General features: G+C 49.9%; 11 protein-coding genes and 2 non-coding genes across 13 annotated transcripts; 7 read left to right on the forward strand and 6 right to left on the reverse strand.

Moving 5' to 3' along the window:
• Nucleotides 1–325: 325 nt before the first annotated feature.
• Nucleotides 326–703, reverse strand: BDV37DRAFT_262079 (uncharacterized protein). Its single transcript, XM_032083380.1, has one exon. The coding sequence runs from the start codon at nucleotides 535–537 to the stop codon at nucleotides 379–381; it is 159 nt and encodes a 52-aa protein (XP_031936222.1). The 5' UTR covers nucleotides 538–703; the 3' UTR covers nucleotides 326–378.
• A 496-nt stretch (nucleotides 704–1,199) lies between these two features.
• Nucleotides 1,200–1,981, forward strand: BDV37DRAFT_262080 (uncharacterized protein). Its single transcript, XM_032083381.1, has one exon. It carries the CDS (start codon nucleotides 1,255–1,257, stop codon nucleotides 1,840–1,842), a length of 588 nt encoding a protein of 195 aa, XP_031936223.1. The 5' UTR covers nucleotides 1,200–1,254; the 3' UTR covers nucleotides 1,843–1,981.
• BDV37DRAFT_t209 lies at nucleotides 1,946–2,018 on the forward strand. Its single transcript has one exon. It is a non-coding gene; the product is annotated as a tRNA-Thr (tRNA).
• An 858-nt stretch (nucleotides 2,019–2,876) lies between these two features.
• BDV37DRAFT_290594 (SANT/Myb-like DNA-binding domain-containing protein) lies at nucleotides 2,877–4,369 on the reverse strand (the record flags this gene model as incomplete). Its single annotated transcript, XM_032088746.1, has 5 exons — nucleotides 2,877–3,609; nucleotides 3,678–3,778; nucleotides 3,837–3,904; nucleotides 3,961–4,037; nucleotides 4,296–4,369. The coding sequence occupies 5 exons, from the start codon at nucleotides 4,367–4,369 to the stop codon at nucleotides 2,877–2,879; spliced, it is 1,053 nt and encodes a 350-aa protein (XP_031936224.1).
• A 5,427-nt stretch (nucleotides 4,370–9,796) lies between these two features.
• Nucleotides 9,797–11,595, forward strand: BDV37DRAFT_290596 (major facilitator superfamily domain-containing protein; the record flags this gene model as incomplete). The annotated part of the gene is made up of 3 exons (XM_032088747.1): nucleotides 9,797–9,928; nucleotides 10,063–10,701; nucleotides 10,770–11,595. 3 exons carry the CDS (start codon nucleotides 9,797–9,799, stop codon nucleotides 11,589–11,591), a joined length of 1,593 nt encoding a protein of 530 aa, XP_031936225.1. The 3' UTR covers nucleotides 11,592–11,595.
• A 13-nt stretch (nucleotides 11,596–11,608) lies between these two features.
• On the forward strand, nucleotides 11,609–12,169 carry BDV37DRAFT_262081 (uncharacterized protein). The gene has a single exon (XM_032083382.1). The coding sequence runs from the start codon at nucleotides 11,750–11,752 to the stop codon at nucleotides 12,077–12,079; it is 330 nt and encodes a 109-aa protein (XP_031936226.1). The 5' UTR covers nucleotides 11,609–11,749; the 3' UTR covers nucleotides 12,080–12,169.
• A 496-nt stretch (nucleotides 12,170–12,665) lies between these two features.
• Nucleotides 12,666–13,872, reverse strand: BDV37DRAFT_262082 (uncharacterized protein). Its single transcript, XM_032083383.1, has 4 exons — nucleotides 13,647–13,872; nucleotides 13,374–13,496; nucleotides 12,955–13,315; nucleotides 12,666–12,846 (listed from the first exon to the last, which is right to left on the reverse strand). The coding sequence occupies exons 1-3, from the start codon at nucleotides 13,790–13,792 to the stop codon at nucleotides 13,285–13,287; spliced, it is 300 nt and encodes a 99-aa protein (XP_031936227.1). The 5' UTR covers nucleotides 13,793–13,872; the 3' UTR covers nucleotides 12,666–12,846; nucleotides 12,955–13,284.
• Nucleotides 13,873–14,749: 877 nt separating this feature from the next.
• On the reverse strand, nucleotides 14,750–16,739 carry BDV37DRAFT_16378 (putative MFS transporter). The gene is made up of 2 exons (XM_032079210.1): nucleotides 16,267–16,739; nucleotides 14,750–16,198 (listed from the first exon to the last, which is right to left on the reverse strand). Exons 1-2 carry the CDS (start codon nucleotides 16,452–16,454, stop codon nucleotides 14,857–14,859), a joined length of 1,530 nt encoding a protein of 509 aa, XP_031936228.1. The 5' UTR covers nucleotides 16,455–16,739; the 3' UTR covers nucleotides 14,750–14,856.
• Nucleotides 16,740–17,429, forward strand: BDV37DRAFT_16377 (uncharacterized protein). Its single transcript, XM_032079209.1, has one exon. The coding sequence runs from the start codon at nucleotides 17,025–17,027 to the stop codon at nucleotides 17,379–17,381; it is 357 nt and encodes a 118-aa protein (XP_031936229.1). The 5' UTR covers nucleotides 16,740–17,024; the 3' UTR covers nucleotides 17,382–17,429.
• Nucleotides 17,430–17,448: 19 nt separating this feature from the next.
• BDV37DRAFT_t211 lies at nucleotides 17,449–17,520 on the reverse strand. The gene has a single exon. It is a non-coding gene; the product is annotated as a tRNA-Ala (tRNA).
• A 276-nt stretch (nucleotides 17,521–17,796) lies between these two features.
• On the reverse strand, nucleotides 17,797–21,131 carry BDV37DRAFT_16409 (uncharacterized protein). The gene is made up of 2 exons (XM_032079220.1): nucleotides 20,914–21,131; nucleotides 17,797–20,595 (listed from the first exon to the last, which is right to left on the reverse strand). The coding sequence occupies exon 2, from the start codon at nucleotides 20,573–20,575 to the stop codon at nucleotides 18,059–18,061; it is 2,517 nt and encodes an 838-aa protein (XP_031936230.1). The 5' UTR covers nucleotides 20,576–20,595; nucleotides 20,914–21,131; the 3' UTR covers nucleotides 17,797–18,058.
• A 103-nt stretch (nucleotides 21,132–21,234) lies between these two features.
• On the forward strand, nucleotides 21,235–22,059 carry BDV37DRAFT_16413 (uncharacterized protein). Its single transcript, XM_032079222.1, has one exon. The coding sequence runs from the start codon at nucleotides 21,419–21,421 to the stop codon at nucleotides 21,920–21,922; it is 504 nt and encodes a 167-aa protein (XP_031936231.1). The 5' UTR covers nucleotides 21,235–21,418; the 3' UTR covers nucleotides 21,923–22,059.
• A 1,444-nt stretch (nucleotides 22,060–23,503) lies between these two features.
• BDV37DRAFT_16417 (uncharacterized protein) lies at nucleotides 23,504–24,342 on the forward strand. The gene is made up of 2 exons (XM_032079223.1): nucleotides 23,504–23,998; nucleotides 24,047–24,342. The coding sequence occupies exons 1-2, from the start codon at nucleotides 23,652–23,654 to the stop codon at nucleotides 24,300–24,302; spliced, it is 603 nt and encodes a 200-aa protein (XP_031936232.1). The 5' UTR covers nucleotides 23,504–23,651; the 3' UTR covers nucleotides 24,303–24,342.
• Nucleotides 24,343–24,710: the final 368 nt, after the last annotated feature.

Consider the following 24,710-nt stretch of genomic DNA (forward strand, 5'->3'; position numbering starts at 1 on the left):
GGGGTTGTTTCATCAGTTACATTCGAACCTTAAAGGGGCATCCGTGATAGGTGAACGCAGGGGAATAGAGCAGGACTGGAACTAACCGCTGCTATCTAGCTCAAATGCTCCTTCAGGAGTGCGCGGCCGTTGTCCTTCAAGGTTCGGGTTCTCTTCACGGATATCCCAACAGATGTCGTTGAATATCTGGTTATATCTTTCCTTGGCGAAGGTATAGATACAGGAGATCTCTTCGACCTCTCTAGGCTCGAATAAGCATAAGAATGTCGTCCCGATCTCCCCAGAGCCGAGGCTCAGTCTCGGTTTCTGAATAAATTTGTGGCAACCCACCCCGGACAAGTTACAACAGAGCTGGAACCGATAAAGGGCACGTATTGGTCATTCCTCTTCCATTTTGCTTAAAAGCTCGCTACTCTGTGGATCCTTGGTCTCTGCGGCAAGATCGTCCAGAGCCCAGCTAGTATAGAGCTGCACGAGTGGTTTGACGGCCGAGAAGTAGAGAGCCGCCATATCCACGAGCTCATCCACACCAGACATCTCGCTAGCTACTGAATGCTGAGAGGAGGCTCGATCGGTTTGACAGTATTATGTAAGAAGCCTATTGCCTTTCTCTTCGGTGCACGTGTGGGAAAAGTCACCCAAGCCAAACTGATAAAAATATAAATGTCGATAGTGACGCTGCACACCGTTGCTTCCAAGCTTCTGCAGAGTAGGCACCTGCGATCTAACAGATACTGCTGATGATATAGAGGAGACACGTAGACTGAAGTCCTCATTGATTCAAGTTCGAGCATGGGAAGAAGGTAATGCCGAACTTCGCAAGCCCAATTAATCAACGCACCTTGTGCGAGTTGGGACAGGAGTGTATAAGCGCACCGTCAGGATGCCTGTCAGAGAAGGACTGACTAACGCAATGTAACCCATCAGTTACGCCGCTATTCCCCTGACATTGGTTCTCCGACCATCTTGTTCCTGGCAACTCGTATCTATGAAGAGCTAAGGCCCTGCGCCAAGAAAACTAGATGATCAGCGTTGGTCCTGACTGGTTGTTCGACAAATTGAATACGAGGATCTGCAGTTCACCATCCATGCTTGGGGGGGCCATTTCGCAAACAAGGTCGAGACTGTCGAGGACTTATAAGGCAAGGAGCGACGCTTCCATCCCGACAGCTCTCTCTCTTCCTCGTTTCCCGCTCTTCTTGCAACCCTACTTACACACCGGTTTATTCTGTCAACCAGTGGAAGCGCGTCAACATGAAGTGGTCAGCACTACTCCCTCTGTCGGTCTCCGTACTGGCCGTTCTTCCTTCCACTGGTGCGTGGGAGTTCACCTGGAGAGACTCCAACAACACTTCACACTTGGAAACCGGCCACGGGCCCTCTGAGTGCATCACAGTCAACCATGAAAAGGGAAAGGTATTCGCCATCGATGCGCAGGGCGAAAAGAATATAAATATGTTATTATACGGCACCGACGACTGTTCCGACAAGGCTGTGGGACAGGCGACCGAGCGTTTTTCAAAAGCGTCGTCGGTAGACATCCATGGCTTCCAAGTTAAGAGAATCTCGGGCGGATCGAATTCGACCACGACTGCTGCGAATACTACCGTGATATCGACAACACGAGCCCAGTCGTCCTCCACCGCCAGCAGCGAATCCAGCGATGTACCCACGGCGTCGGCGACCACCACGTCGGAAACAGCTGCCACTACCACAAGCGCGAGTGAAACAAGCACGCCCACGCCGAATGCATCATTGAGACTGTCCGTTACCAGTAGCGACATGGCGAAGACCGTGATTGGTATGGTGTTGGGACTTGCGACGCTTGAATGGCTGTGTTAGTTATCTGTGATGGAGATGTACGGAGGAAGATGGCTGGTTAATTGTCTATGCTTGGCTAGTTAAGGTCTGTCTACACTAATAAGCCACTTTGTCCTTCATCGCAGCTCCTATGGCTCAGTTGGTAGAGCGCATGACTAGTAATCATGAGGTCCGCGGTTCAAATCCGCGTGGGAGCATTCGAAATTTCTTTTTTTGTAACATTTTTTACATATATGGAGTAGACAGTGGGTCGGTCGTAATAGCCCGACCTCATCTCACGTTCTCAGGCCAATAGCACGCCCGGTCCTGCCATATAAAGTTGTTTAACACATTTTACTGTATAATCACTCATCGGGCTCGAGGTCCCAATAACACCGAACAGGCACTTGGTAAATGGAATCACGCGTATACAGAGCCCAGAGGACTTTGGCAACTCTATCGCCAGAGGCCAAATGCAAAAAGTGTACAAAAAGAATAGAATTAGAGCCAGACAGCCCCAAAATCACACTTGCCCTATGATCTTGTCGGGGCCGTACGTGAGTCCGGCCCAAGTCTCTGTCTACCAGGAGGCTTTTCCACCTCGGAAAATGGAGCTTCAGACGCTTACAGCATATATATCTTTCAAAACCTAGAGACAGCTTTAAACCGTGAAGCAAGTACAAGTCGCAGCTCAGAAGAAGAAAGGCATGTAGCATCATTGATAACACTACAATAGTTGTCTATTCATGGCAAAGGAAGACCAAACTTGAAGATTTGGTTCAATGGCCCCCTTTACTATGCCATATGAATCACAAAGCTTCGAAGATTCACCAAACGCTCCAAAGCACTAATCTATCGTAAAAAGAAACCATCCGTAGAAGTTCCTGTAAGGTACAGTTAGGACCGAGTAACGAGCAGATGTTGGATGTTATCTGCTGAACTCGTCCATCGCATATCTCATCTCATACATATCACGTAAAGAAACGCCATAACTCCCTGATATCAGCGCCAAACCAAGCCACCGTGATAGCAACTAAAAGACCACAAACCCCTAACACCCAACTGGTCCAATCCTTTCACTCACGGGCGAAGTGGAACCGTGATTTGCTGGAGAATGCAATTTGCACCAGGGACTCAACCGTATTATTATCGGGCTCCTCCACCGTCAGCACTATTTTTGCACACCGTTTCCCACGAGCCACGTTTTCCTGTAAAGATGCGAGCGTCTGTTCCTCTGTGTCCATTGCCGATACGCTCAGATCGTCGCCAAAATTGTCTCCTTGGCCGTACTCACTGGGGAGCTCTTCGGTTGGCGATAACAAACTGGGGCAAATGCAGTCTTTGCCGCCAGTGGCATCCGCAAAGCTGAAACCATGCAGGCTGTCAGGTGGGATGCTGTGAAGCTCCGGCACCATACCACTGAGGAATAATCCCATACTATCCGTGTCCCCTACTGAAGGCAATCCCCATGGATCTCCCGACAACGTGCCGGCCATGTCCCAGGTTGGCCCGTGCATAAAAGGATTATGTCCCGGTATCCCTTGAGTCGTCGATGGCAAGACGTCTGTGGGATTTATGTTCATTGACACGTCATCATCGGCAATGTGAGGATCATGTAGCCCGCTGCTTCCTCCTGTGCTTCCGCTTCCAAGGCCACTATCATCGTCGCTACTGTCAACAGTGTCTCCCGAGTCCTCGCATGAGCTCGGTGACAAGCTCGAGTCCTCGGGCCCAGTCCCCGCGCTGGCAGTATGCTGGGCTTCTCGCAAGTTCTTCAGTTTGTTGTATCTACGGGTAAGGATTGTGTGTCTGGTCGCGGTACGATTTCGTTAGCGTCAAGTCCTGCACTTCATCCCTCCTCCGGAGCTTATGCTTACTGATTCTTGATCGAGTTTCGTGACCGGGTAGGGAAATGCTCCATCTGGATCTCCTTCCATCGTCGTCCCTTGACCGCACATGCCTCCATCAATCGTCGATTCTATCGTCGCTCATATTAGCCTCGTACTCATCAACCCTCCATGGAGCGGCAAACCTACCTCGAGTTCTGTCCATTCACTGCGGTCTAGTTGCGGGTCGAGACATTGCTTCCATCGCTTAGCACATTCTGAACACAACTTCGATTAGCATTGCACCACGGACACAAGAGCCAAAGGAACATACGATCTGCGCTTCGTGTTTTGACGACATCTGCAACCACCGTCCATCTGTCGCGGTATCCGGTCAGTGTAGGGTTCTTCCTCCGACGAGTGACAGAAGATCCTCACGTCTCTCCATGCATTTGCACCGCATGTGTCAACAGCTTGTCTTCTTCCTCCGTCCAGTATCCCTTATTCAACCCACCGGAAAGCACGTTGTGCCACCGTTTGCGACAATCTTTATTCGTTCGGCCCGGAATCTTGTCTGCTATTGATCGCCAGTCTCTTACTCGGCCTTCGGATACTGGCACACAACACAGAGTTAGACCCAGTATGTCCGGAACACCTGTGCGATTCGACTTACATTGGCTGTGCACTTCTCGGCAGAGGAGCTTGTCCTCCTCTGGAGTCCATTTCTGTGGGGCACGAGGCATGTTGCGGTGAACAAACTTCCACGTGGAAGTGATACCGTACTATGCAAGATTATAAAAAGGATAGATAAGAATGAAGAACGAGAGCTGGGTTGGTTTTATTTTGTTCACAGTGTCCACAGACTATTTTCACCCGCAGTCTGACTATGTGTTGATAGTTGATGATTTCCAGATACAATGCACCCGGAGTAATCGCAGACAGGCTTCGGTTTATATTCTAATTGAAGGTCAATTGTGTATGCATTTGTTTAATTGCTGACTGCATTAAAAAAAAGTACCAGGGATTAAATCCAATACTTTTAGTAGCGTCTCGTATTGGAGTGTTAATTAGTACCCACCCACGGGGGCGATGTGTATTGCGAAGTAGCTAATAAAGCGACCAAAAAGGAAAATGGCAAGATTTTAATATAGAACCAGCAGGAATCATGCAATTCAGCGAATGGGAACCGACAGACAGCAGAAATTATTTCTCCCGCATCCTTCTGGACCTTCTGGTCCACTCTGGCGTGCGCCGATAAGCTTGAGCCTACTCGCGTGGCTCGGCGGCGGCATTAGTGACGGAAGAGAATGGACATCTGCGCAACTCCGAGTTAGGGCCCTACGCCATACAGCACACCAATCAGATGTCCCTATTATAGCTCCCATGGATCTAGAAAACTACTGGGGTGACTGACCATCGGGTCGACCACGAGTTACCAGGGTGCAACCGTTGCTCTACATGCCGTTCTGCCGTGATCTGTCTGCCGGGTATAGGAAAGACCCGCAGAGCAGCGTAGTGATGCGGCTGCAACGCCTATCTCCTAGACTGCTTTTGCCAGATAGTTACGATAATTATTCTGACAGGAAAGTATCCGGAATGGCAGTCCCCAGAAGCCTCCACAAGCATTTTTTGGCTGCCGCCCACAGAACTTACTGCAGCTGATTCCTCATAACTCTGTCTAGACATTGGCTGGATGACACTGGCGATCCACCTTCTTTTAGTCTGATCCTTTAATCCGCCATTACTTGACGATACCAAGCCTGAAACACAATACATCCAGCCGAGGAAGGCGAAGCTTATGTTGCATGATACAGTAAACGAAGTCGCAATCCACGAGATTCCGTGACACATGAAGAAAGACAGCCCGCTTAGCATGTCCAAATCAAGTGGATCCTGCTTCAGTTGAGCCTCAGGTGGTCTGGCCTGTTTGCCATATGGAGAATGCTGTTCGATTGCTCTAGCACCCTACAGGGTAGAACCGGAGAACTTCCGTAGAGGGTCCAGGGTCCATGCAGACACAAGTAAAAGATCAACAAGAGAGCGGCCTAGTCGTCTTAGGACTTCCCGGGTTATGTTGATCATGAGTCTAGTGTTTATCGGCTTGAACCGCCCATCTCTGTGTGACTGACGAAGGTTATCGACATCTCCATGTGGTCGATTGACAGGACCATATGGTGCCGGAATTATGCACCTAAAACAGACCCATGTACACGATCCACATACTGGACACGATTAAACCAATGCGGTCACCAAGTCCAAATTCTCTAGAAGGAATAGGCTGTTTCTTGGTACAAGTTGATCGACAGCCTTGAGATTTGGCATACAAATGCGCCCCTCGTCAATTGGTTGCATACGGCTGTACCTGACACATTGAGCCAGAACTAATCAATTTCGCCTTCCTGTGGTACGGGTCATAGTGGGATGTACCGGAGCTGTTGATCCACACATGGTACCAACCATGACGGGTTAGTTCAGACGATGCTATCTGCGACTAGACACTTGAGGTTGATAGTCGACAGTGATGTGATTCGAACGGAATGGCCGCCTTAGCCAGGCTGGAGATTACTATCTAGACGGTGCTATCCGATTCGTGTACCTACGCAAATAAGGTCCGAGGAGTGTAAACATGGCATACGGATGAACCGGTGGAATGCGGACAATGATGGATTTGCCCGTCGAGTGCAGTTGATCCCAAATCCTCGACGTACAACTGCTGAACCCAACAGTATATGGACAAGGCAAACCAACTCCGGGCTATGTCCAATTTCCTCCGAGACTGGTTCCTGCCAAGCATTCCGGACGATCGACCGGCTTGACTGGCAACCCATACCGATTGTGCAAGCGGCTCAATATCCCTCCTATCCAGGGGTGCCAACAATCTCCGGCAGTTGAGATAGGGCTGTCGGTTAGACGTTTCCCCCGCGTGGGGAGAGGAGTCTCTCCGACGAGCGCCAGACGCTACTTGACTCGGCAGGATCTGGTCTCCGTTTCTCTGCAAGCCTGATCGGCATCTCCACTTTACTCTGGTCCTTCCACCAATAATACCGAGCAGGCTCATTAAGGTATGACCAAAACGCGCCGAACATCCCTGGAAGTACATCAGTTCTCCGGCTTCATGTCATGATACCTGATAGTTGCCCCGGTCTCCTCTACGCCTCCGACCACCGACTGTTACCCGAATGATTGGGACGGTTTTGATCCTATCTTTAGCCTGGTTCGCTTACTTTGAGGCTATGGATCGAACTAAAACCCAGCCATTCACCATTGCAGCTGTGACCCTGTTGTATGCATATCTGCAGCTGAAGAACATCCTAATGCGTCAGATGAGTCTTACCCGGTAGTATCACGCTGCAGTAACAAGTAAACTTTCGGACGATAGCCGAGGTGAAGACATTCCAGGCTCATCTTTGCTAGTTTTTTCTTCAAGAAAAGAGATCTTCACTGTGGCTTCCAGCTAGCAATAGCCTGAGCTCCCTTCAGACTTTACTCGGAAATTAAGAATCCATTGCACGTTACAATGCATTAGTGTACGTCTCGAGACGGAAGGGAAAGGAAAACGGTTCACAATAGAGAGATATGCAGAAACCGCAAATCGACTGCATTACCCTCGGTGCCCGGACAAAAGTACATACTTAACCAGTGATTTTAACTATGCAGATAACAGAATGAAAGTATGCTCAAGTCTTGCTATTACCAAGATCTCATCAAATATCTTCAGAGTCGTGAGAAAGTGCTTATCATGACATCGGTTTTCTTTAAGCCGTCTACTCAGTGATAAATGTGGCTCTGCATGACCTGAGGATCCCACAGATAGACGGGTATGTTACAGAATGGCAGAATCTACAGGGAATCCACCGTCATCTCTCAGGCCCAGCACGCTGGACCCTAATTGTTGCATTGCCGACGAAGTCACACTTGTGCAACTTCACTGCGCCGCAGTGCATGGCACCACTTTTTTTTGTTTTTTTTTTTTTCCTTGATGAGTGCTTTTGCTGGTAGTGAAGATACTTTTTATCAGAAATCCTATACATAAAGATCTCGTTTCCCTCCTCGTTGCTAGTTACATTATCTAGTCAAAATTTGAATTTGTCTCCTTTCACTGGTATAGACTTTCGACTTCCCCGGGTCAAAGTGGAATGTGTACTTATCGCTTGACCCCAGCGGCAATATTTCTTTGTGCACAGTATCCCACCTGGAAAGGTTGCTGAAAGACCACGATCGGTTATATTAACGGAGGTTGGCAAGGTGACATATGCTGATAGCAATATGCCATTTGCTCCCGGCAACAGGGCGAGTATAGACCTTTCAGGAAGAATCAGTTTCCCCTCGTTGATATCATATACGATTGTAGGGCTGTCACTGAGACTATAAGAGGTTCGAACAAGACAGATGTTTGTCAACGGAATATTATCATATTGTTTGGCGTGGGACAAATGGTTTAGAGAGCATTCAAACTGGTAAATATATACTAAGATTACACTATTTGGGAGGAGAATAGACTCCAATATTTTGTATATAACCCAAGCAATTCAAATGTTTAAAGAGGAATCTCTTTCCATATTATAATCAGTGATACAGGACCATATGGTCGTCCTTTCACTCCCATCGCTCAGCGCTGAAAACAATCCGGAGACTCATGATACACACCTTAAAATGAAAATACACAGCTGAGGATAGAGATAAATACTATTGTCCGACGGAATATAAGCGACAATAACCTTATTCACCATAATCGGGACACTCTTCTTCCACCTGTCACTTATTAGCAGCGTGTCCAGCACTTTCAGTAGTCGTTTGATAGACCCAGGGTCTTATTTGAGCAAGCCAGCAAGGGGATAGTCTAGATATCGAGCACGATAGAACAGGCCTTGAACATTGGGACACGTCAGATCTTGTGCTGCTATTAGCAACCCGCATGCATGCTCAACAGACTTATCAGGTGAGTTCAAAGATCTTGCGGCGGCCGTTGATCCTTGCATATTGCGGCGGACGCAATTGGATTTGATTGCACAGTTCTACCCACTAGTCAATTCGAGCTATTGATCTCTCCAGCACACCTTCCTTCCACTCACCGAGAGTCTCTGCGTGAAATGATCCAGACCGCCGTAGGAAATTCAATGCAACGAACGAACTCTGTAATAGGGTCGTGAGTGTTTCTCTCCGCCAGGGAAAAATGCAGACGCCACAGGTCTTGGCAATTAATAGCTGGGTCGAGTGCAAGGGGTTGTGCAGGTGACACAGCAATAGTTCCTTGGGTTCTGATGAAAATCACTCATCGATCTTACATTGCAGGGCTAGATCCCACGGGCAGCAGGGACCATCCCGGACGTTGGATCGCTAGTAGCGCTTCTCCTGCGATTCCGCCGCGTGGATGGATGAGATCTACGACTGGCCAATTCTTTGTCACATACCATGCTAATGCGGGCGAGTGGGTCACTTATTGGTTAACTATGTATGCTCGTGCATTCTCAAGATGAAGATCGCTTTCTTTTGGAGCAAGCGCCGAAATGAGCCGAGAGTATTCATGTGGCTTGTCTGAATGGGTGATGCCCTAATTCAGCCCCAAGGCTCGGTCAAGATTTCTCCCAGATTATCAGGCTGCCCTCGAAACTGGCCAAGACAGCAGATCAATATAACGAGATTTACACCGTAGTGCACGTTTTTGTTTAATTCCGATATTTTTGCACCGTGCCCCATTGTCACAGCGGTCTTTATTCAAGATAAGCTCAAAACACATGCGAATAATAGTCAATAGCGTTAAAAGGGATCATGCTGAAATGGGGGAATTTTAGGCCATGTGAACCTATAACCTGTGGATACCACTCTTCGATAGCTACTCATTTCCAGAAAGAGACGAAGTATCAGGCATCATGCATATTAGAGCGTGCTATTGGAGGAAAGGTAAGTACTTTTGTTCCGGAGATTAAAAAGCAAGCATATGGGAGTGGGGCAGTTAAAGTGGCCCAACAAGTATCAGTACCATAATATAATAAAAGGAGGTCTCGATCAAGATCTCGCTCGTTCCCTTCATCTACAGGTTTGCATCCGCTTGATGGCTAGTCTCTCGTCTCAGACTAACTTTTTGAACGCTTTCTTACTGCCATCAAGCTCAACTACTGGGTTGAGCACATAACATCGGGAGAAAACACAGCTAATGTAAAATTCGCATCATGGCGGGCATACTCTGCAGTTCTTCTTTAGGAAAATTCATTCATTGGCTTTCTGGTGGCCAGTTGTTGAAATTCCCAGAGGAGAAGCCTGGCTTTTGTTTGTCTCCACCGTATTCAACAGCCGCCAGGTCAGTTTTTCTTTTAGCTTGATTCCCACGTACTTGTCGCAGAAGTATAAGAAGCAAAAAGCTGAATCTCATACCTCCAGGGTCGGTGGAATCGTGGAATCTGACAAGTGTGACGCAGAATGTGAATCTTCTGATCAGGAACATCCCTCCAAATGGCTCGTTCCGGACATTACTACTGATGGTACGATACTTGTGGGTTGGTATTCTGATGACGACCCGGGAAATCCATACAATTGGCCTCGCTGGGCCAAGATAATGGTGTATATTCAGATCAACTTTTACACTTTCGTCGTCTACATGTCGTCCGCGGCATTTACCCCGGCAGAAGTGGAATTCCAGGCCACGTATGGTGTGCCCTCATCGGTGGGCTCACTTGGAATGGCCCTGGTTCTTCTCGGTTATGGGATAGGACCCTTGCTCTTTGGCCCCTTATCAGACAAACCGTCGATAGGCCGCAACCCACCCTACGTGGTTTCGTTTACAGTGTTTTTGATAGTCAGTGTACTCGCGGCTGTTGTCAACAACGTCCCTGGTTTTCTCTTTCTACGCTTTGCCCAAGGCTTCTTCGGGTCGCCGTGTCTGGCAACGGGCCCGGCGTCCTTCGCAGACATCACAAGTCTTATTAACCTACCTAGCGGTTTATGGATCTGGGGTGTATGTGCAGTGTCTGCTCCTACCGTTGCTCCAACGTTGGCAAGTTTATGTGTCACGTCAAAAGGGTGGCAGTGGAGCATGTGGTTAATCGTTTGGTTTGCCGCACCATGCTTCTTGCTTCTGGTTCGTTTATTGTCTTCTCCGCCATGTTTGGTGAACTTATACAATGATTCCGATTTAACATCCATTAGATATTCCTGCCAGAGACATCAAGCCCAGCCATTTTATATCAACGCGCCAGGCGGCTACAGGCTTTGACTGGCAATGATGCGTTCAAATCCAGTTCCGAGATCAACCATGCGGAGCTGTCCCAAGAGACGTGGTATGACTTTCTCATCATTCCATGGAAAATAAACGCCTTCGATCCAGCGATCTTGTTTACTACACTCTACACCGCATTGGTGTATGCCATCTTCTATTCCTTCTTCGAAGCGGTGCCCCTGGTATACCAAGGTGTATACGCGATGAGCTTATTACAAACCGGAGCAATATTTCTCACTGCTATAGTAGCCGTGTTGATTACCACACCATTCTACTTAGCAATTACTTATGTTACCATCAGCCGACCATTCCAGGCCGGGAAAATGCCTTCACCCGAACAGAGACTCATACCGGGGCTTCTTGGCTCACTAGTTGTCCCAGCGGGAATGTTTCTATTTGCATGGACTTCAAGCCCAGAGTTCCACTGGATTGTACCCACCATAGGCTTCCTGCTTTTCATGGTAGGCATGCCCACTCTTCTCCAGTCGATGTTCGCCTACATGTCAGTCTCGTATGGAAGATACGCCGGGAGTCTCTTCGCCATGAACGACTTTGCGCGCTCTGTTCTCGCCTTTGCGTCCATTCTTTGGTCGACCCCGCTCTACGTGAACCTTGGTATTGGGAAAGGTGCGAGTCTGATCGGGGCGCTGACGGTGGTATGTGTTTTTGGGATCTTTGCTTTATTTTGGTTTGGGGCTACACTGAGGAAGCGAAGCCGTTTCGCGGAATATGAGACGGACAGAGAGTTGTAACTTTGGAAATAGCAGCTGTTCTATTTAGCAGGGGCCCATTAAAAGAAACCCATAACTTAAGTGTTGATACTCCGACTCTTCTCTTCTGTCCATATGGTCTACTCTTGGGTAAAAATGTATCTGAGTAGAGCTACCTGCATTCCTCCATAACACCTTGGATGATATACCCGACGTTGTTGACGAGGATGTCAATCAGACCGATGATGGACTCGACATTGCCGACGACGGCTTGGATTTCGACTTCATCGCGAACTTCGAGCTTGGTGGGCATGATGCTGTATTCCTTCAGGTCCGACTTGGACGAGTCGCGAGATGTTACCGCGACCTTGTCGCCGTTTGATGCAGTTGTGATAGTCAACGGCCGAAATGAACCAGATGCGAGGCATGGTGCGAAGCCTGATGAGTTGGCGCTAAGGATTACAAGGATAAGGAACTGGAGATACAATATGTTATTAGTTCACCATGGGGACTCTATGAGGCATATGTAGCATGTCGCATTCGTAGCTGGCCTAATAGATGGATTCGGTATACCTCAAATGTTCTGTTTTAGGATTTTTCTCAGAGTCGGATCGAACCATGTCTAGGGCCACAAAAACCAGTCACAGCGCTTGTTTCCTTATCCAGGGATATTGTAATATTTAGTAATACTAATATCGTTCGATGTATATGCCTCGCCCCAGAAACTGTAACGGCGGCATGCTCCTCTTCGGTCGAGCATTGATGCATTGCACCATCGTAAGTTCCACGAATCGGCTCAGCCACACTAATCCTTCCAAGGCACAAACAGCTTCTAGAACAATTCTCCAGACGAGACATTCCATTGGGTCCTTAAGGCTGCAGCAAGCCCAACGGATAACCACACCTTCATCTGCTGGAAGCCGAAACTCCACGCGATGACATGTAAGAACGTGGCGCCACTGTTTACGAGCGTAGTACTTACATTTGAGACATTGGTGAGTCATCGTTCTGGACTTCCGACAGAGTTATGATCTGGTCAAGAGGCTTGAGACAGCGGATCGGACCGTGAAGGTTTTGCACAGCCTGGACCATGGCCATGTGGTCAATCGCGTGTACGGAAGACATGCAGGTTCGGGACTACTTTATTTCACCGTCGGTGGCTTGTTTGCAAATCGGACTCTCGTGATGCACGACGCAGTTTCTCTTATTTTTTTTTTGGTTTTCATTTTTTGTCGCCATTCCTGGTGGGTAGCTGTCCTAAGTGGCTATTTTCATCCTCTGCGAATGGAGTCCGTAGGTATGCGGATGAGATTGTTATCACTGTCTCAATTAGTGACAGGAACTTGCAGTCCTTGTTGTTCCCTGCATGATCAAGCAAATATGGTACTAATTTGTGATTATCTAGCAAGCGAGTCCCTGAACTCGGATCGTACAAAGTACAGACAGATTCAAGTCAAGTAACAAAACTCATTGATATCATTCCATAATACGTGCACAGTAGTATATACAATTTCTCATGCCAGATGATTCCCCTCCGCGCTATCAGGTCCTGCTCGACAAATCGGGTGGGGGTAAATGGGTGGTCACTTGGAGAGAAGATCTTCTCCGATGGACCATTTGATGGTATAACAGCCTCCATGACTCAATCTAGGGGATGGCTGTGTGAAAGGGATGTTGGATGTAATAAAAACTCCAGGGTTTTGAGTTGGGACGACTAGCGTTCTAGCAGATCTTACTAGACGCCCTGCATGCGAGTCAACTGCTGACTAGAAGTATCGCGTCAGTAAATATGATATCATGGAAACTGTCGAGAAACAGCCTTACATCGTCTTTTCCAGCTGATCGAGACGTTGGCCGTGTTCCGACATCTGCTGCTGCACCCGTCGGAAGGAGTCAAACTCCATCCTTTTGCCATAGGGACTCTCTTGACGAGGGGTCGTATCCTTCCTATTGCGGCCCACTCGGTTAGTCTCTACCATGGATTCAATACCTCAACATTCCATTGCATGCTGAGGAATGTCTCTTCCGGTGTCACTGACGTCATTCCCGACGTCAACCACCCTCGATTAGGGCCAGGAGAAAGGGGACAGAACGTACTCCGCTAGGAACCCACGCAGCTTGGTCATGTGCGTCCCCTCGTTGGCGAGTCTGGCAGGAATGGCGATAGAGAAGGGGCGCATTGTGTTTGACTGGCTGCGGGCACGGGCGAGGGGGCGCGACGCTTGGATGAGGGTGGGCGACATAGTGAAGCGATCCAGATACAGGTCGGCTGAACTCAATTAAACCAGACAGAGACAATATAGTATGGACGGTCTATCGAACGGTAATGATTCAGATATACAATACCCTTTCGAGATGTCCGGACGGGGGGGTTTATATACTCGATGCTCCGTTCGTTGCGACAGCTCACGTGACCCTGCGAGTGGCCCAATCCGGCGCAGGATGAAGCCCTGGCCATGGATCGGGATCGCCGCAGCTGCGCGTCTGAAAGGACGGACCAGAGTCTTCCGTGGCCTCTCTGGCGAATCATCACTGGTAGTCGATCATCGTTTCCCCGGGTTTTCCCTCCTCCGCATCATCGGAGTGCTCTGCTCCACCCCTCAAAAGAAGACCTCTCACACAGCACGCAAGGGATGCCTTCATGTGCAATGATATCATCGGCTACTGGGGGAATGCAGCCTCTCAGGTTGCCTATTCGTGAATGAACACCAGCTACGACATACGCCACAGCCGTGGCGTGTGTCCAACAGTATTCTGTACACAGTACCACGTCTCAGTCGGTCCCACGACTTGGCCGATCGATCAAATCAACGAAAGGTGAATCTGGATGGAGTCCTACAATCCTCATTCAAACAGCTCATATCCACACATGAAGTAGAATGGGTCTGCTGAAACTATGCCTTGATTGGCAACAGAGAAGGTTCCACATCGCTCTTGTTTGTTTGCTGTGATCGGCAGCCCGATTATTGGGCCAATCGGCATAGCATAAGATAGAAACCTCCCAAATTGATCCCTCGGACGGCGGAATTCGATGCAGCTTTTACGGTCGCAATCATACATCGGGTCATTCTCTTCCCTGCCGGATGACGGCATATGAGCGTCCGGTTCAGTGCGTGTTTATTGCACTGCGCGCAGCGCGTCGCCTACAATCCGTTGCCCTATTCTATCCCGACCAGCTTTGACATCATGGTACTTTTTCTTAATACGCGTCACGACTCATGTACGGTTCATTAACTCAGAAAATCTGTATTCTTAGGAAACAGGAACATGTCTGGCTACACTTTCACGTAAGCCCCAACTCCAATTATTAGATCATATATCGGAACCCCTTTTGCAACCGCCGCGCTGCCGCAATGTCGATGCCCTCCATCTCCGCCGTCTTCTGTAACCGTTCGAGTTCCTTCGGCGTCAACGTCACCTCCTCGTCCTCCAACCGGTCCAGCCGTTTGTTCAAGCTCCGCAGGTGGAAATACATCAGGATCGCCATCGCCAGCCCCAAGACCTGCAGGCCAATACACGTCCCCATGGCCGGGCGGTAGTAAGGATAATCCGTGTGGCGGTAGGTATACGGGGTCCAGATACTGGCCGAGTTGCCGATCGAGTTGATGAAGGCGTACGCGGCCGCGCGTTTCGCCGGCGGGCGCGGGATGGAGTTGGCGATCCAGGAGTAGACGGTGCCGTTCTGCGCGAAGACAAAGATCATGAGGAAGAAGGAGAAGTAGCGCGGCCCGAAGCCGTCAGTGGTCATGAAGACGACGAAGCCGATAATCGTGATGGGGATGGGGTAGACGAAGAACCAGAACCGGCGGCCGAACCGGTCCGACAGGTAGGAGTGCGCGAGACTGTACACCACCATGAAGATATAGGGCGGTGCCACCAGCAGCAGCGAGATGGTCTCGTTGAAGTTCAGCGTCCTGGTCAGCGTCGGGAAGAAGTTCTGGAAGCCGCTGGCGCCGGTGATGGCCATGTACGCGAGGGCGAGCGCGTAGGTCTTGATGTCCGTGAAGGCCAGCTTCAGACCCTTGACCTGGCTCATCTTGCCGGCTTCGTCGACGTCCGCCTCCGCGGCCTCGATAGCGAGGCGGCGATTGGCCACATGCTTCATCTCCGGCGACAACAGCTTCCAGGTGTCGGGGAAGTCGGGCAGCAACACCGCCACGGTCAAGCCTACGGCCATGGTGATGGCGCCCTCGATGATGTATAACCACTGCCAGGCGGAAATCCCCCGGTGGCCCTGCAGACCGTTCAGGATGCCGGCGGCGATGAGGTTGCCAAAGGCGCCGCTGAGCAGCGAGCCCGAGTAGAAGATACTCATGCGCAGGGCCAACTCTTTCTTCGTATACCACTTGGAGAGGTAGAACAGCACGCCGGCGAAGAACGGCGCCTCCACCAGACCTAGGATAAACCGACAGGCGACGATGCCCCCGTAGCTCGTGACTTGGCTGGTCACCGTCGACACCAGGCCCCAGGCCGTGGTGAAAAAGCCGAGGTAGAGCGACGGTCGGCCCATGTAGTTCAGAAGGAGATTCGACGGGACTTGCATTAGGATGTAACCGACGAAGAGAACGGACAGGCCGGTCTGGTATTGTTGGTCATTGATGTTCAAGTCTTCCATGAGACCTTGCAATTTGGCGGCGGCGTAGTTATTCCTGTCACTCAGCGTTAGTCTCCACTCATTTCCACTCCGTAGCGCTCCACAAAGATTCGCTCCACCTACCGATCAATATAATTCATCAGATACACGAGAATGACCAACGGCATGATTAAACTATCAATGCGCCGCCGCAGTTTCTTCTCGATCTCCAGCTCCTCGGGCGTCAACTGAGACACCTGGACCACTTCCTCATGGGTGATATCTGCTTTGTCGCCCATCACTTCATGGTCGGTGATCTTGCCGTCGTCCATGATGAGAGAGGTTCAGTCGACAACACAGCAGCAACGAGAAATCCGCTCGGGACAGAGCGATGTAGGGTAGAAAGATGGACCCGACCCCAGGGTCCAACCGACGCTATATAAACAATCCACCCACAGGGGGGAGACTCGTATAGGATGGCACGGTCGCAAGGGCCATCCTGCCCAACCGACTCCACCCAAATCCTGGGGTAGGACCAGCCCCAGCAACGGCACAAAGCGACGTGGGGGTAACTCTGCATGCGCAGGATGATCTCATCCGGGGACGAGGCAAACCAAAAAGCTGGGGTTGAGGAATGTTCGATCGTCTCAGCACAGCTTCGACCAATCCGCATCTGGACTCCCCCACGCGGGCCCCCGACCCTAACGCCATGCTTTCCCATCTTGAGGCATAGTCTCGGAGCATGACCGTGGGCATCGGCCACCGTTAGAGTTTGGGCAAAGGTGGGGAAAAGAGCTTTCCTGGAGCTTTGCTGCAGTTCGACCCTGTATTTCGTTGAGATTGCCCTCTTTAGGCTGAATGGTTGACCTGGAGAACTTCCGAGGTTATGCTCGTATCAGACCATGCGGCGTTTCTTGGCTCGCAGCACCTCCGTGTCTTGGACTCACATCCTGAGCCGTGTCTCCTGCTGCTCGAGGCACATGAGGCACGCTGAACTGCAAACTAAGTGCTTAGCTGGCTCGAAGGGATCACTAAGGTCACCGACCCCTGCGGTCACTACGACATTCTCGACCAGTGAGACGGCCGAATCCAGCCGTCTCAGAATTGACCAGAGCGAATTTTGGGATGGATTGGTTATCATGACAAGACGAGTGCTTAGCAGGAGCTACCAGGCAGGGACTACAATATACACAGAATCCTTTCATAGTTGCTGTCGCACGTGCGGTTGTTGCCCTAATCATTTGTTCGGCATAAAATAATATGACAAGAGAAAAAAAAAAAAAAAAAAAAAAAAAAAAAAAAAAAAAAAAAAAAATCGAAAAAAGATGGAGATGCGGGGAATTGAACCCCGGACCTTTCACATGCTAAGCGAACATTATACCACTAAACCACATCCCCAATTCGATGATGAGCTGCAGCATCTCTGCCATTATAAACAAATCCCTATTGCTATTCGCATTCTCATCCAAGATCCTTCAGTGATGGTATATCATGCCTCGAAGAGGTTTTATAGATCCATTCGACATGTTTCTTGGTGTTGTAAGACGGCTCCACATCATAGACTCTGTCCTTTCTAGGCTTGCCAGACTTGGTGGATTTCTTCTGCTATCTTCATCGAAAACCTCCGTTATATATAATGATCGGGTCCACCCGGACGAAGTACTGGTATTCCAACGACGGTTGGTAGGGTCACGGTGAGTTCCTACATGAAGTACGCAAAAAATTCTCTTAAAACAAATGGCTAGAAAAGCAGTCGCATTGTCGCTTCAAGTATATACACAATCTATATCTGGCGGCGGGCTAAAACGTGACGGACCAAGTATGAACGGAATGCCAATATACAAATAAAAGCAAAGAAACAAACAGGGCCATTCTATCCCAAACGTAAAATCGTACACGCTGGAAAAACAACAAATGCAAAATGTACACTGGAAGATTAGAAACTGAAAAGACCACTGCGTCGTTTTCCAAAGGGGTAAACGACTAGAGCAGCAATGAACAGGCCGACGGTAATACCAATGGCGACCTGAATCATACCGAATCCCAAGCTGGCGATCGATGTATCCTGACTAGCACTGTTGAGGCTGTCACTGCTGTTTGAATTGGCCAGATTTTCCCGTACTTCGTTGGCGTACGTAATACCGGCCATCAACGAGCCACTCGAGGCCAAGCCGGAGGGAACGAGCACAAAGATCCCCGGAAGGATGGCGGTGGCGGCATGGCCATGCCAGAGCCGACTGTACAAGTTGCCAAGAAGTCCGACCGTGAACGCACCCACCGTGTTGGCGACTTCCGAATTGGAGCCCAGCTTCTTGGTGCTGAAGTAATTGGTAACGTAGCCACTGATCGCAATGACAATCATGGTCGGCACCTGCTTCCACTTGGCTTGGTTGATGATGGCGAGGAAGACGACATAGACCGGCACAAAAATAAAATGCTGAATGTACTCGCTGCCCCACACGTCCAGCTGCGGGCACGTCGTGTTAGAGTTGGCATTGCCGTCGATAAGCCCGTAGATGGTCGTGCCAACCGTGATTCCATAACCAAGGAAGAGTGAATAAATAATAGCGTAGACCATACGGATCGACCCCGCAATCATCTGGTGTGACTGCAGTTCCAGACTGCTGCACAGCACCATGAAACCAGGAAGAATGAGAGCAATCGAGGATTGGGCGAGGGCCGAGAAACAGAACAGGTACTCTTCGCCCTCGGTGGGAGACTTAATGGAGCCAAATGCGCGTGCAAGGAAGGACGTCAACACGGCCGCCGATACCTCGAACACGTTGGAATACAGCACGGACCTGGGCGCCAGGATATGTTGCATAAACCCGACAAGGGACCCCAGAAAGAAACAGATAGGCATATCAATCGGACGGGCATCAAATGCAAACGGACCCACGGCGACACTAGCCAGCCCATATGCAGGGACTAAGAGCCATTTGTTAAAGCGCGGAGAGCGTTGCATGATGCCGTCAAGCTCCTGACTAGCTTCCTCGACCCCTACAAGGTCGTGGACAACGTTCTTATACACGTTGTGGGTCTCCGCTAGGCGACCTAAATCCACGCCCTGAACCATGCGGACGAGCTTGACCTCGGCCGTGCGGGTGGTGGGATCATCGAAGGACATGATCATGCACCCCGGGAGATACAAAAATTGGCCTTCGACCTCCAGCACACGCGCCGTCATTTTCATATACTCTTCTAGACGATGAGTGGGCGCGCCGTAACGCATCAATGCACGACATAGCTGCATGATATAACGCTGCCGGGCAAGGATCTCTGCGATATGCACTGTGACACGAATCTCGTCTTCCAAGCGGGTTTTGCGATAGGCCTTCTTCTTACGTGTCTTCGGGGTAGCAAACGCAAGAGGATCGGCTGAAGCTGGAAGGCTGGCACGGCTCAGGTTCATCGAGGCTTCTACCAGAGAAGCTGTCGACTGATGGTTTGGTTTCTTGTACCATTTCAGCTTTTCCCGCTTGGGGGTTGCGGCCCCGGATTTCGGCGTTGCGGCCCCCGACGAAACCTGCGACTCACTGTCGGATGAGTCGGTAATGACGCTCTCTGTTGAACCCGTTTGACCGGCTTGCAACTTGAGGAGTTGGGACAAGATGCCTCCGCCGCTAAAGGATCGAGACCTGGAGCTATACCATGATTCAGGGCGACCCAAACCCTCTGGGGTGGTTTGCCCCGACCGCGTGTAAGCCGATTTAGGCTTGCGATGACGCAAGGCATTTTGCGACTGAGTTACTCGGCGTACTAGGCGATGTGCCTCTGCACTCGGAGCAAAATCCTGCTTCTCCTCTTCTGGGGTTTCGGTTGTGGGCTTTCTCCTCTCTTGGATTTCATGATATGGAACGCCGCCCTCAAGGTCGTCCGGCAAAAGAGAGGCTCCGAGATCCTCGCCACCATCCTGAGGCCGGCCGAGTCGTTCACCCAGCCGGACCGTCTTCTGACGGATTAGTTTGCTAGCAGCCTTCAACCGTGCTCCGACGGATGGGGAGCGATTGGGAACATCATTGCTGAACCTTGATCTTTCGGTGTCGTAGTCGAGGGGGACTCCCGGGGGGCTCGTGCTGCCATCTCGGCCTCTTGACGATGTAGTGGGTTCTGCTTCCGCCTCGGCGCGGAGGGTATCGGACAGGTCGGTCGAACGGGCAGAAGTGGGATTGATGGAATGGACTGACATGAGAGTTTGATCTGAGTCGAAACGAGCCATTGAGGGACGAATGGGCGGAGGGGCTTCCGATCCCTGAGCACTCGTAGACTGAAACCTCACTCGTTGAGGGCGGGCATGCTCGTTCAGCGCGTCGTCGGGGCGTAGCTCGGGGCTAGGAGGGGAAGGCTGCTCGTCAACATGATCATGACGATGGACTGCTGGGTCGGTTTGTTCTGGGTTGGCTTGGGGATTCAGCCATTCGTAAGAACCGCTGCTCTCACGGGAATGCGACATTGGCTGGTTAGGCAGTCCAGCTGCGTTAAGCCCAAGGCTTTAGCGAAAGTAAAGAAAAAGAGGGGCAAAAGAAACGATAATAAAAGAACAGGAGAGAGAAGCTTTAGGCGGATGGTATGGAGGATGTACAGCGAATGTCGTTGCCGGTGGATAATAACGAGAGGCAGTGAGAGGCAGTAGGCAGTGAAGGATAATTGTGGAAGACAGGACGAGGATTAATGAGCCGATAGACGTCCAGGAACGCAAGAGTAAAATTTCCAGATATATGGCACCGACAATGGCATTAACGGCGTGGAAACGTGGGTGGAGAGATTTCGCGGCCTTGGACGGGGGCGAACCAAAAATAAGTTGAGTCTAGAACACAAAACATAGTTTGGAAGGGGTGAAGAAGAAGACGACCACGACGAAGAGACGGGAGAAAACAGAGTGGAAGGCGAGAAGAGATCGACCGTGATGAGCCGAGGTGGAGAGCCATTTTGTGATAGTCGTCAAACCATTCATTCTAGAGGGAGGCCGAAAGTGGGAAAAGTGCCATGATCTCATCGCGAGAAGAATCAAGCCGAGCGGATTGGACGATAGTCCCCGTCTGCGAGTGAATGTCAAAAAGTGGACCGCATTTTCTGCAAAGTGTCAGTCTCTCGCATGAGAATTTTGGCGCCGCGGACCCACCGAGCGTATCCGTCCGTCTCCGCCTGAATAAGTCGCCGACAAGTCATTGGAAGAAGAGGATTCATGGAAGGATGGTGGGGAGTTGTGGGATATAGAAAACAGTTATGATAGTCGCAGTCGTTGTTGGAAGCGAAAAGAAAAGCAAGAGTTGTACCGTAGGACTCTGTCGTCGTGATGGTGTTGCGTTGCTTGGCAGGGAAAACAAATGGAACGTGGAACCTCGTGATCAGCCATCCCGAACGGGCTCGCGGGTGTTGTGACTTGTCGCGCCTGGCCTCATTTCCCAGGCCTCCCACAAGCAAAACCAAATTCCAAGCAGACGAAGAACTGCTGACAGGGATAGCCCTAGCAAAACCGGCTTTGGCCTCCACACAACCCCCGAGTGGATCTTCTGGGATGGACACTGACAGTGGATCCCCTTTTTACGGTGGCAATGTGAAGTTAAAACAACTTCCAATGAAGACGATGACCAAGCGACCGACTAGACCGACGTCTGCGATCGTCCATGTTCCAGAGCCATTTCCCCGTCGTGGTTCATTTTCAAACGACGCCAACAGTGGTCTCTATCCCACTATTCTTAAAAAGAGAACAAAACAAAAAACAAAAAAAAAGGCCAAAAAAAGAGGACTGCTGTCTTTCTATGCCATCCGACGACCATCGGGTCGCTGTTTCCCCTAGTACGATAATGCCCAGGAAGAGGAGGAATGTGCACATATAAGAATACCACAGGGGACTACGATACTGATCGTTTTACGATAACCCTCTCCAAAATGTGACCTCGCAATCTGGTCCCCGCTGGAAAATGCACAGAGTGGGCGCTACCTATGTCGCTACACACAGACATGTGGACACATAGCCGATGCTGATGAAGCTTAACTCTGTCGGCAAGAGCAACATCCGGTTTTTCCAGAGCCAATTCAAAATATAGGGGAGCCTTGGCTTGACTAAGCGATGGGTCTGGTGTATTGCTTTTTTTTAATGGATCAGTCTTCCAAATATTTCCCTCGCTGCGTCGTATATGTCTTGCTTCGTTCTAGAAGCCCCAGAAGGAAGGGAACGATCCAAAGCCTGGAATTCTCAGCTGTCGATCGCTTGTGTACTTCGCGCCACTAGTACAAAAAAGAAAGAAAGAAAGAAAGCTGGGAAAAACACCTAGGGACATGATTCAGTCGCTAGAAACACTCCCACCGCATGTCGCCTGATAGTACTAAGTATGTACTCATATCGCAACCGATAGGGTTGCTGGCCCTACAAGATCAAAATTCCCATACCGTGAGTATGATATGTCATGGAGTGAATCGATGTTCAATGACTTCATGCTAGGTATGCTTCTCACAGGCATCCCAACTGGCCATGAAGGATCTTGCGCCTGTACAAAAACTTTAGTCGGGATTGTTTCAACTGCTGAATCATTGCAGTGAAAATGAAATGAGAGACAAATATTTGGCGGTGTAAGCCTCCAGATGTGCCTTGGGGTTGATGCCCAATCGTACAAGCCATTTTCGCTGGGGTTTGCTGTATTTTAGAGCCCCTAAAAGATGGCTGACTACATTACCAGATCGGCTAACGAAGAAAGACATCTTCAAATGCGCCCTAATTTGGTGGCGGAAGGTGGTCGCGAGGTGTTCTCTCTCGCTTGCTGCAGCATAAGAGACCTGGCCTATCGGAGGCCCAAGGATGCACAAAAGGAGCCGAATGGTGGTCGACCAAGATATGCAGAATTCAAGAAACGCGGATAATTGTCAGCGCCGCCCAGTGACAGTGAAACCGATTCGCCTAGATTGTGAGAACATGACGCTCATCCAGATGCTTGAGGTCAGCCAACGATAAACAGATGGGTTGGAACCATAGGATCCGTGGCTTGGGGGTTTAATGTACCTTCCCGGGTGGCCCAAAACCTATCCAACCCCCAACGAAGGAATATCCTTCTGCTTTTGCTCTTCATTATGGGGTCGTCATCATATCCACTATCTTCAAGCGCGGTGACACAGAAGCAGTCATGGTGTTGCATGCCATTGCCTGTGAGCTGCTTGAAGAGTAGAACGGTGGGGACGTGTGTCTCATGGCGACTCTCTGAAATGGTGTTCTCTGTAGATACCCACTGCTGCATATGGGAAATTACCAGAAGATCACTAGAATCCAGACCAGCCTAAGCGATCCAACACAATCTTTTCGGCGACCATATGCTCTCTATACGTGCCCCTGTCTCGCTTGAGTAGGAACAACGTTGCCTACCTTGGGATTTGGAAGAGGGTATAAAGATCTCTTCCTGTTCTCATCAGACTCTGAATTCTCTCAAGAACTACAATTTGCATCCTGTTCTAGCCAGTTCTTTTCGCCTCTCTTTGCCCTCCCCCCCTTTTCTTTTCAAACATTTTCCCTGTGGTAGCCATCTCTCTCTTGACCAATGTTGGTGACTTCATATCCACCGGAAATCAATACCGGTACCGTCACAACATATTTACCACTCGCCACACCCTGGGGCTGGAACAATAACTGCTCGGACAACTTTCAATGGCATAATGGCTCTCTGTGGGCATCATTTGACCCCGCATTTGCTGCCTATGCGGAGCACCAATGTGGGCCACCAGAATTCCAACAGTGGTATGATAAAGAGGAGTTTGTAGGACCTGATGGCCTCGCTACCACGACATCTCTTGGCCCCCTGGCTCCTCCTACCAACGTTCCTAATATTTCTGTCGCATCAATATTTGTTAGATACCAGTCGAGCACGCTTTCTCTTTACTGTCCCCCGTAAGTGAAGCCCTTGCCAGTTATATTCAATGCTGACCCAAGTTGAAGAGAATACAAATCATCATCAGCAGAGGATTTCCCAGACTGCGTATCCGCCATTCAGCCTAGAACTCCAGTTACCTACATGAGTCCTACGATCATGGGTAGGGACACGACCTGGGCCACGAAGACGACACAATTTACAGAAATTACAAATGTTCATGCGTTTCCTGTGCAAGGCTGGAATATCAATGACACTGGAGGTCATGGCTGCTCATCCTGTTTTACTTGCCCGTGCGCTTTTCTTTATTCTCATCATGAATAGAGATGAAGGACGGACAGCCGTACGGAGAAGATATGCCAGGAACAATCACCGGAGCGGACAGCGGGGCACACATAAGGTTTCTAGGATAAAGAAGATGAAACCAGCAGGCTTGGCTCAAGTAATGCCGGGGAACTCGATCTTTGTTCTAAATTCAACCGACAAAGACGATCTCTGGAGTAACTTTCCAGGGCGCTTGATGCCTCTCTTGTTGAAGCCTTTGTTGATTGGGATGAGTCAGGGCTGCTCGGACCACTATAGGCTGAGGGATCTATATTTTTAGCAACCCCAGACTTGGGCTGTGGATCTGGATCGGTGTATAGACCCTGTAGAGAAGGTTGAATCAGATGGGGCACCATTGCTGTAATTGGGGAAAAGTGGACTTGTTCCTCGATACGCATTCCGCAGCCC

Source organism: Aspergillus pseudonomiae (genome assembly GCF_009193645.1).
Source record: "Aspergillus pseudonomiae strain CBS 119388 unplaced genomic scaffold BDV37scaffold_108, whole genome shotgun sequence".
Lineage (NCBI taxonomy): Eukaryota > Fungi > Ascomycota > Eurotiomycetes > Eurotiales > Aspergillaceae > Aspergillus > Aspergillus pseudonomiae.

Bases quoted from the DNA above. Each gene is read 5' to 3' on its own strand.
- BDV37DRAFT_262079 (XM_032083380.1), bottom strand. From the start codon at position 537: ATGTCTGGTGTGGATGAGCTCGTGGATATGGCGGCTCTCTACTTCTCG.
- BDV37DRAFT_16413 (XM_032079222.1), top strand. From the start codon at position 21,419: ATGGTGTTGCGTTGCTTGGCAGGGAAAACAAATGGAACGTGGAACCTC.
- BDV37DRAFT_262080 (XM_032083381.1), top strand. From the start codon at position 1,255: ATGAAGTGGTCAGCACTACTCCCTCTGTCGGTCTCCGTACTGGCCGTT.
- BDV37DRAFT_262081 (XM_032083382.1), top strand. From the start codon at position 11,750: ATGATATACCCGACGTTGTTGACGAGGATGTCAATCAGACCGATGATG.
- BDV37DRAFT_16409 (XM_032079220.1), bottom strand. From the start codon at position 20,575: ATGTCGCATTCCCGTGAGAGCAGCGGTTCTTACGAATGGCTGAATCCC.
- BDV37DRAFT_16417 (XM_032079223.1), top strand. From the start codon at position 23,652: ATGTTGGTGACTTCATATCCACCGGAAATCAATACCGGTACCGTCACA. The intron at 23,999-24,046 runs GTAAGTGAAGCC...CCCAAGTTGAAG, and splicing joins CTTTCTCTTTACTGTCCCCC to AGAATACAAATCATCATCAG.
- BDV37DRAFT_16378 (XM_032079210.1), bottom strand. From the start codon at position 16,454: ATGGACGACGGCAAGATCACCGACCATGAAGTGATGGGCGACAAAGCA. The intron at 16,199-16,266 runs GTAGGTGGAGCG...GCTGAGTGACAG, and splicing joins CTGATGAATTATATTGATCG to GAATAACTACGCCGCCGCCA.
- BDV37DRAFT_262082 (XM_032083383.1), bottom strand. From the start codon at position 13,792: ATGTCGCCCACCCTCATCCAAGCGTCGCGCCCCCTCGCCCGTGCCCGC. The intron at 13,497-13,646 runs GTACGTTCTGTC...GGGCCGCAATAG, and splicing joins CTGCGTGGGTTCCTAGCGGA to GAAGGATACGACCCCTCGTC. The intron at 13,316-13,373 runs GTAAGGCTGTTT...CGATACTTCTAG, and splicing joins GATCAGCTGGAAAAGACGAT to TCAGCAGTTGACTCGCATGC.
- BDV37DRAFT_16377 (XM_032079209.1), top strand. From the start codon at position 17,025: ATGCGGCGTTTCTTGGCTCGCAGCACCTCCGTGTCTTGGACTCACATC.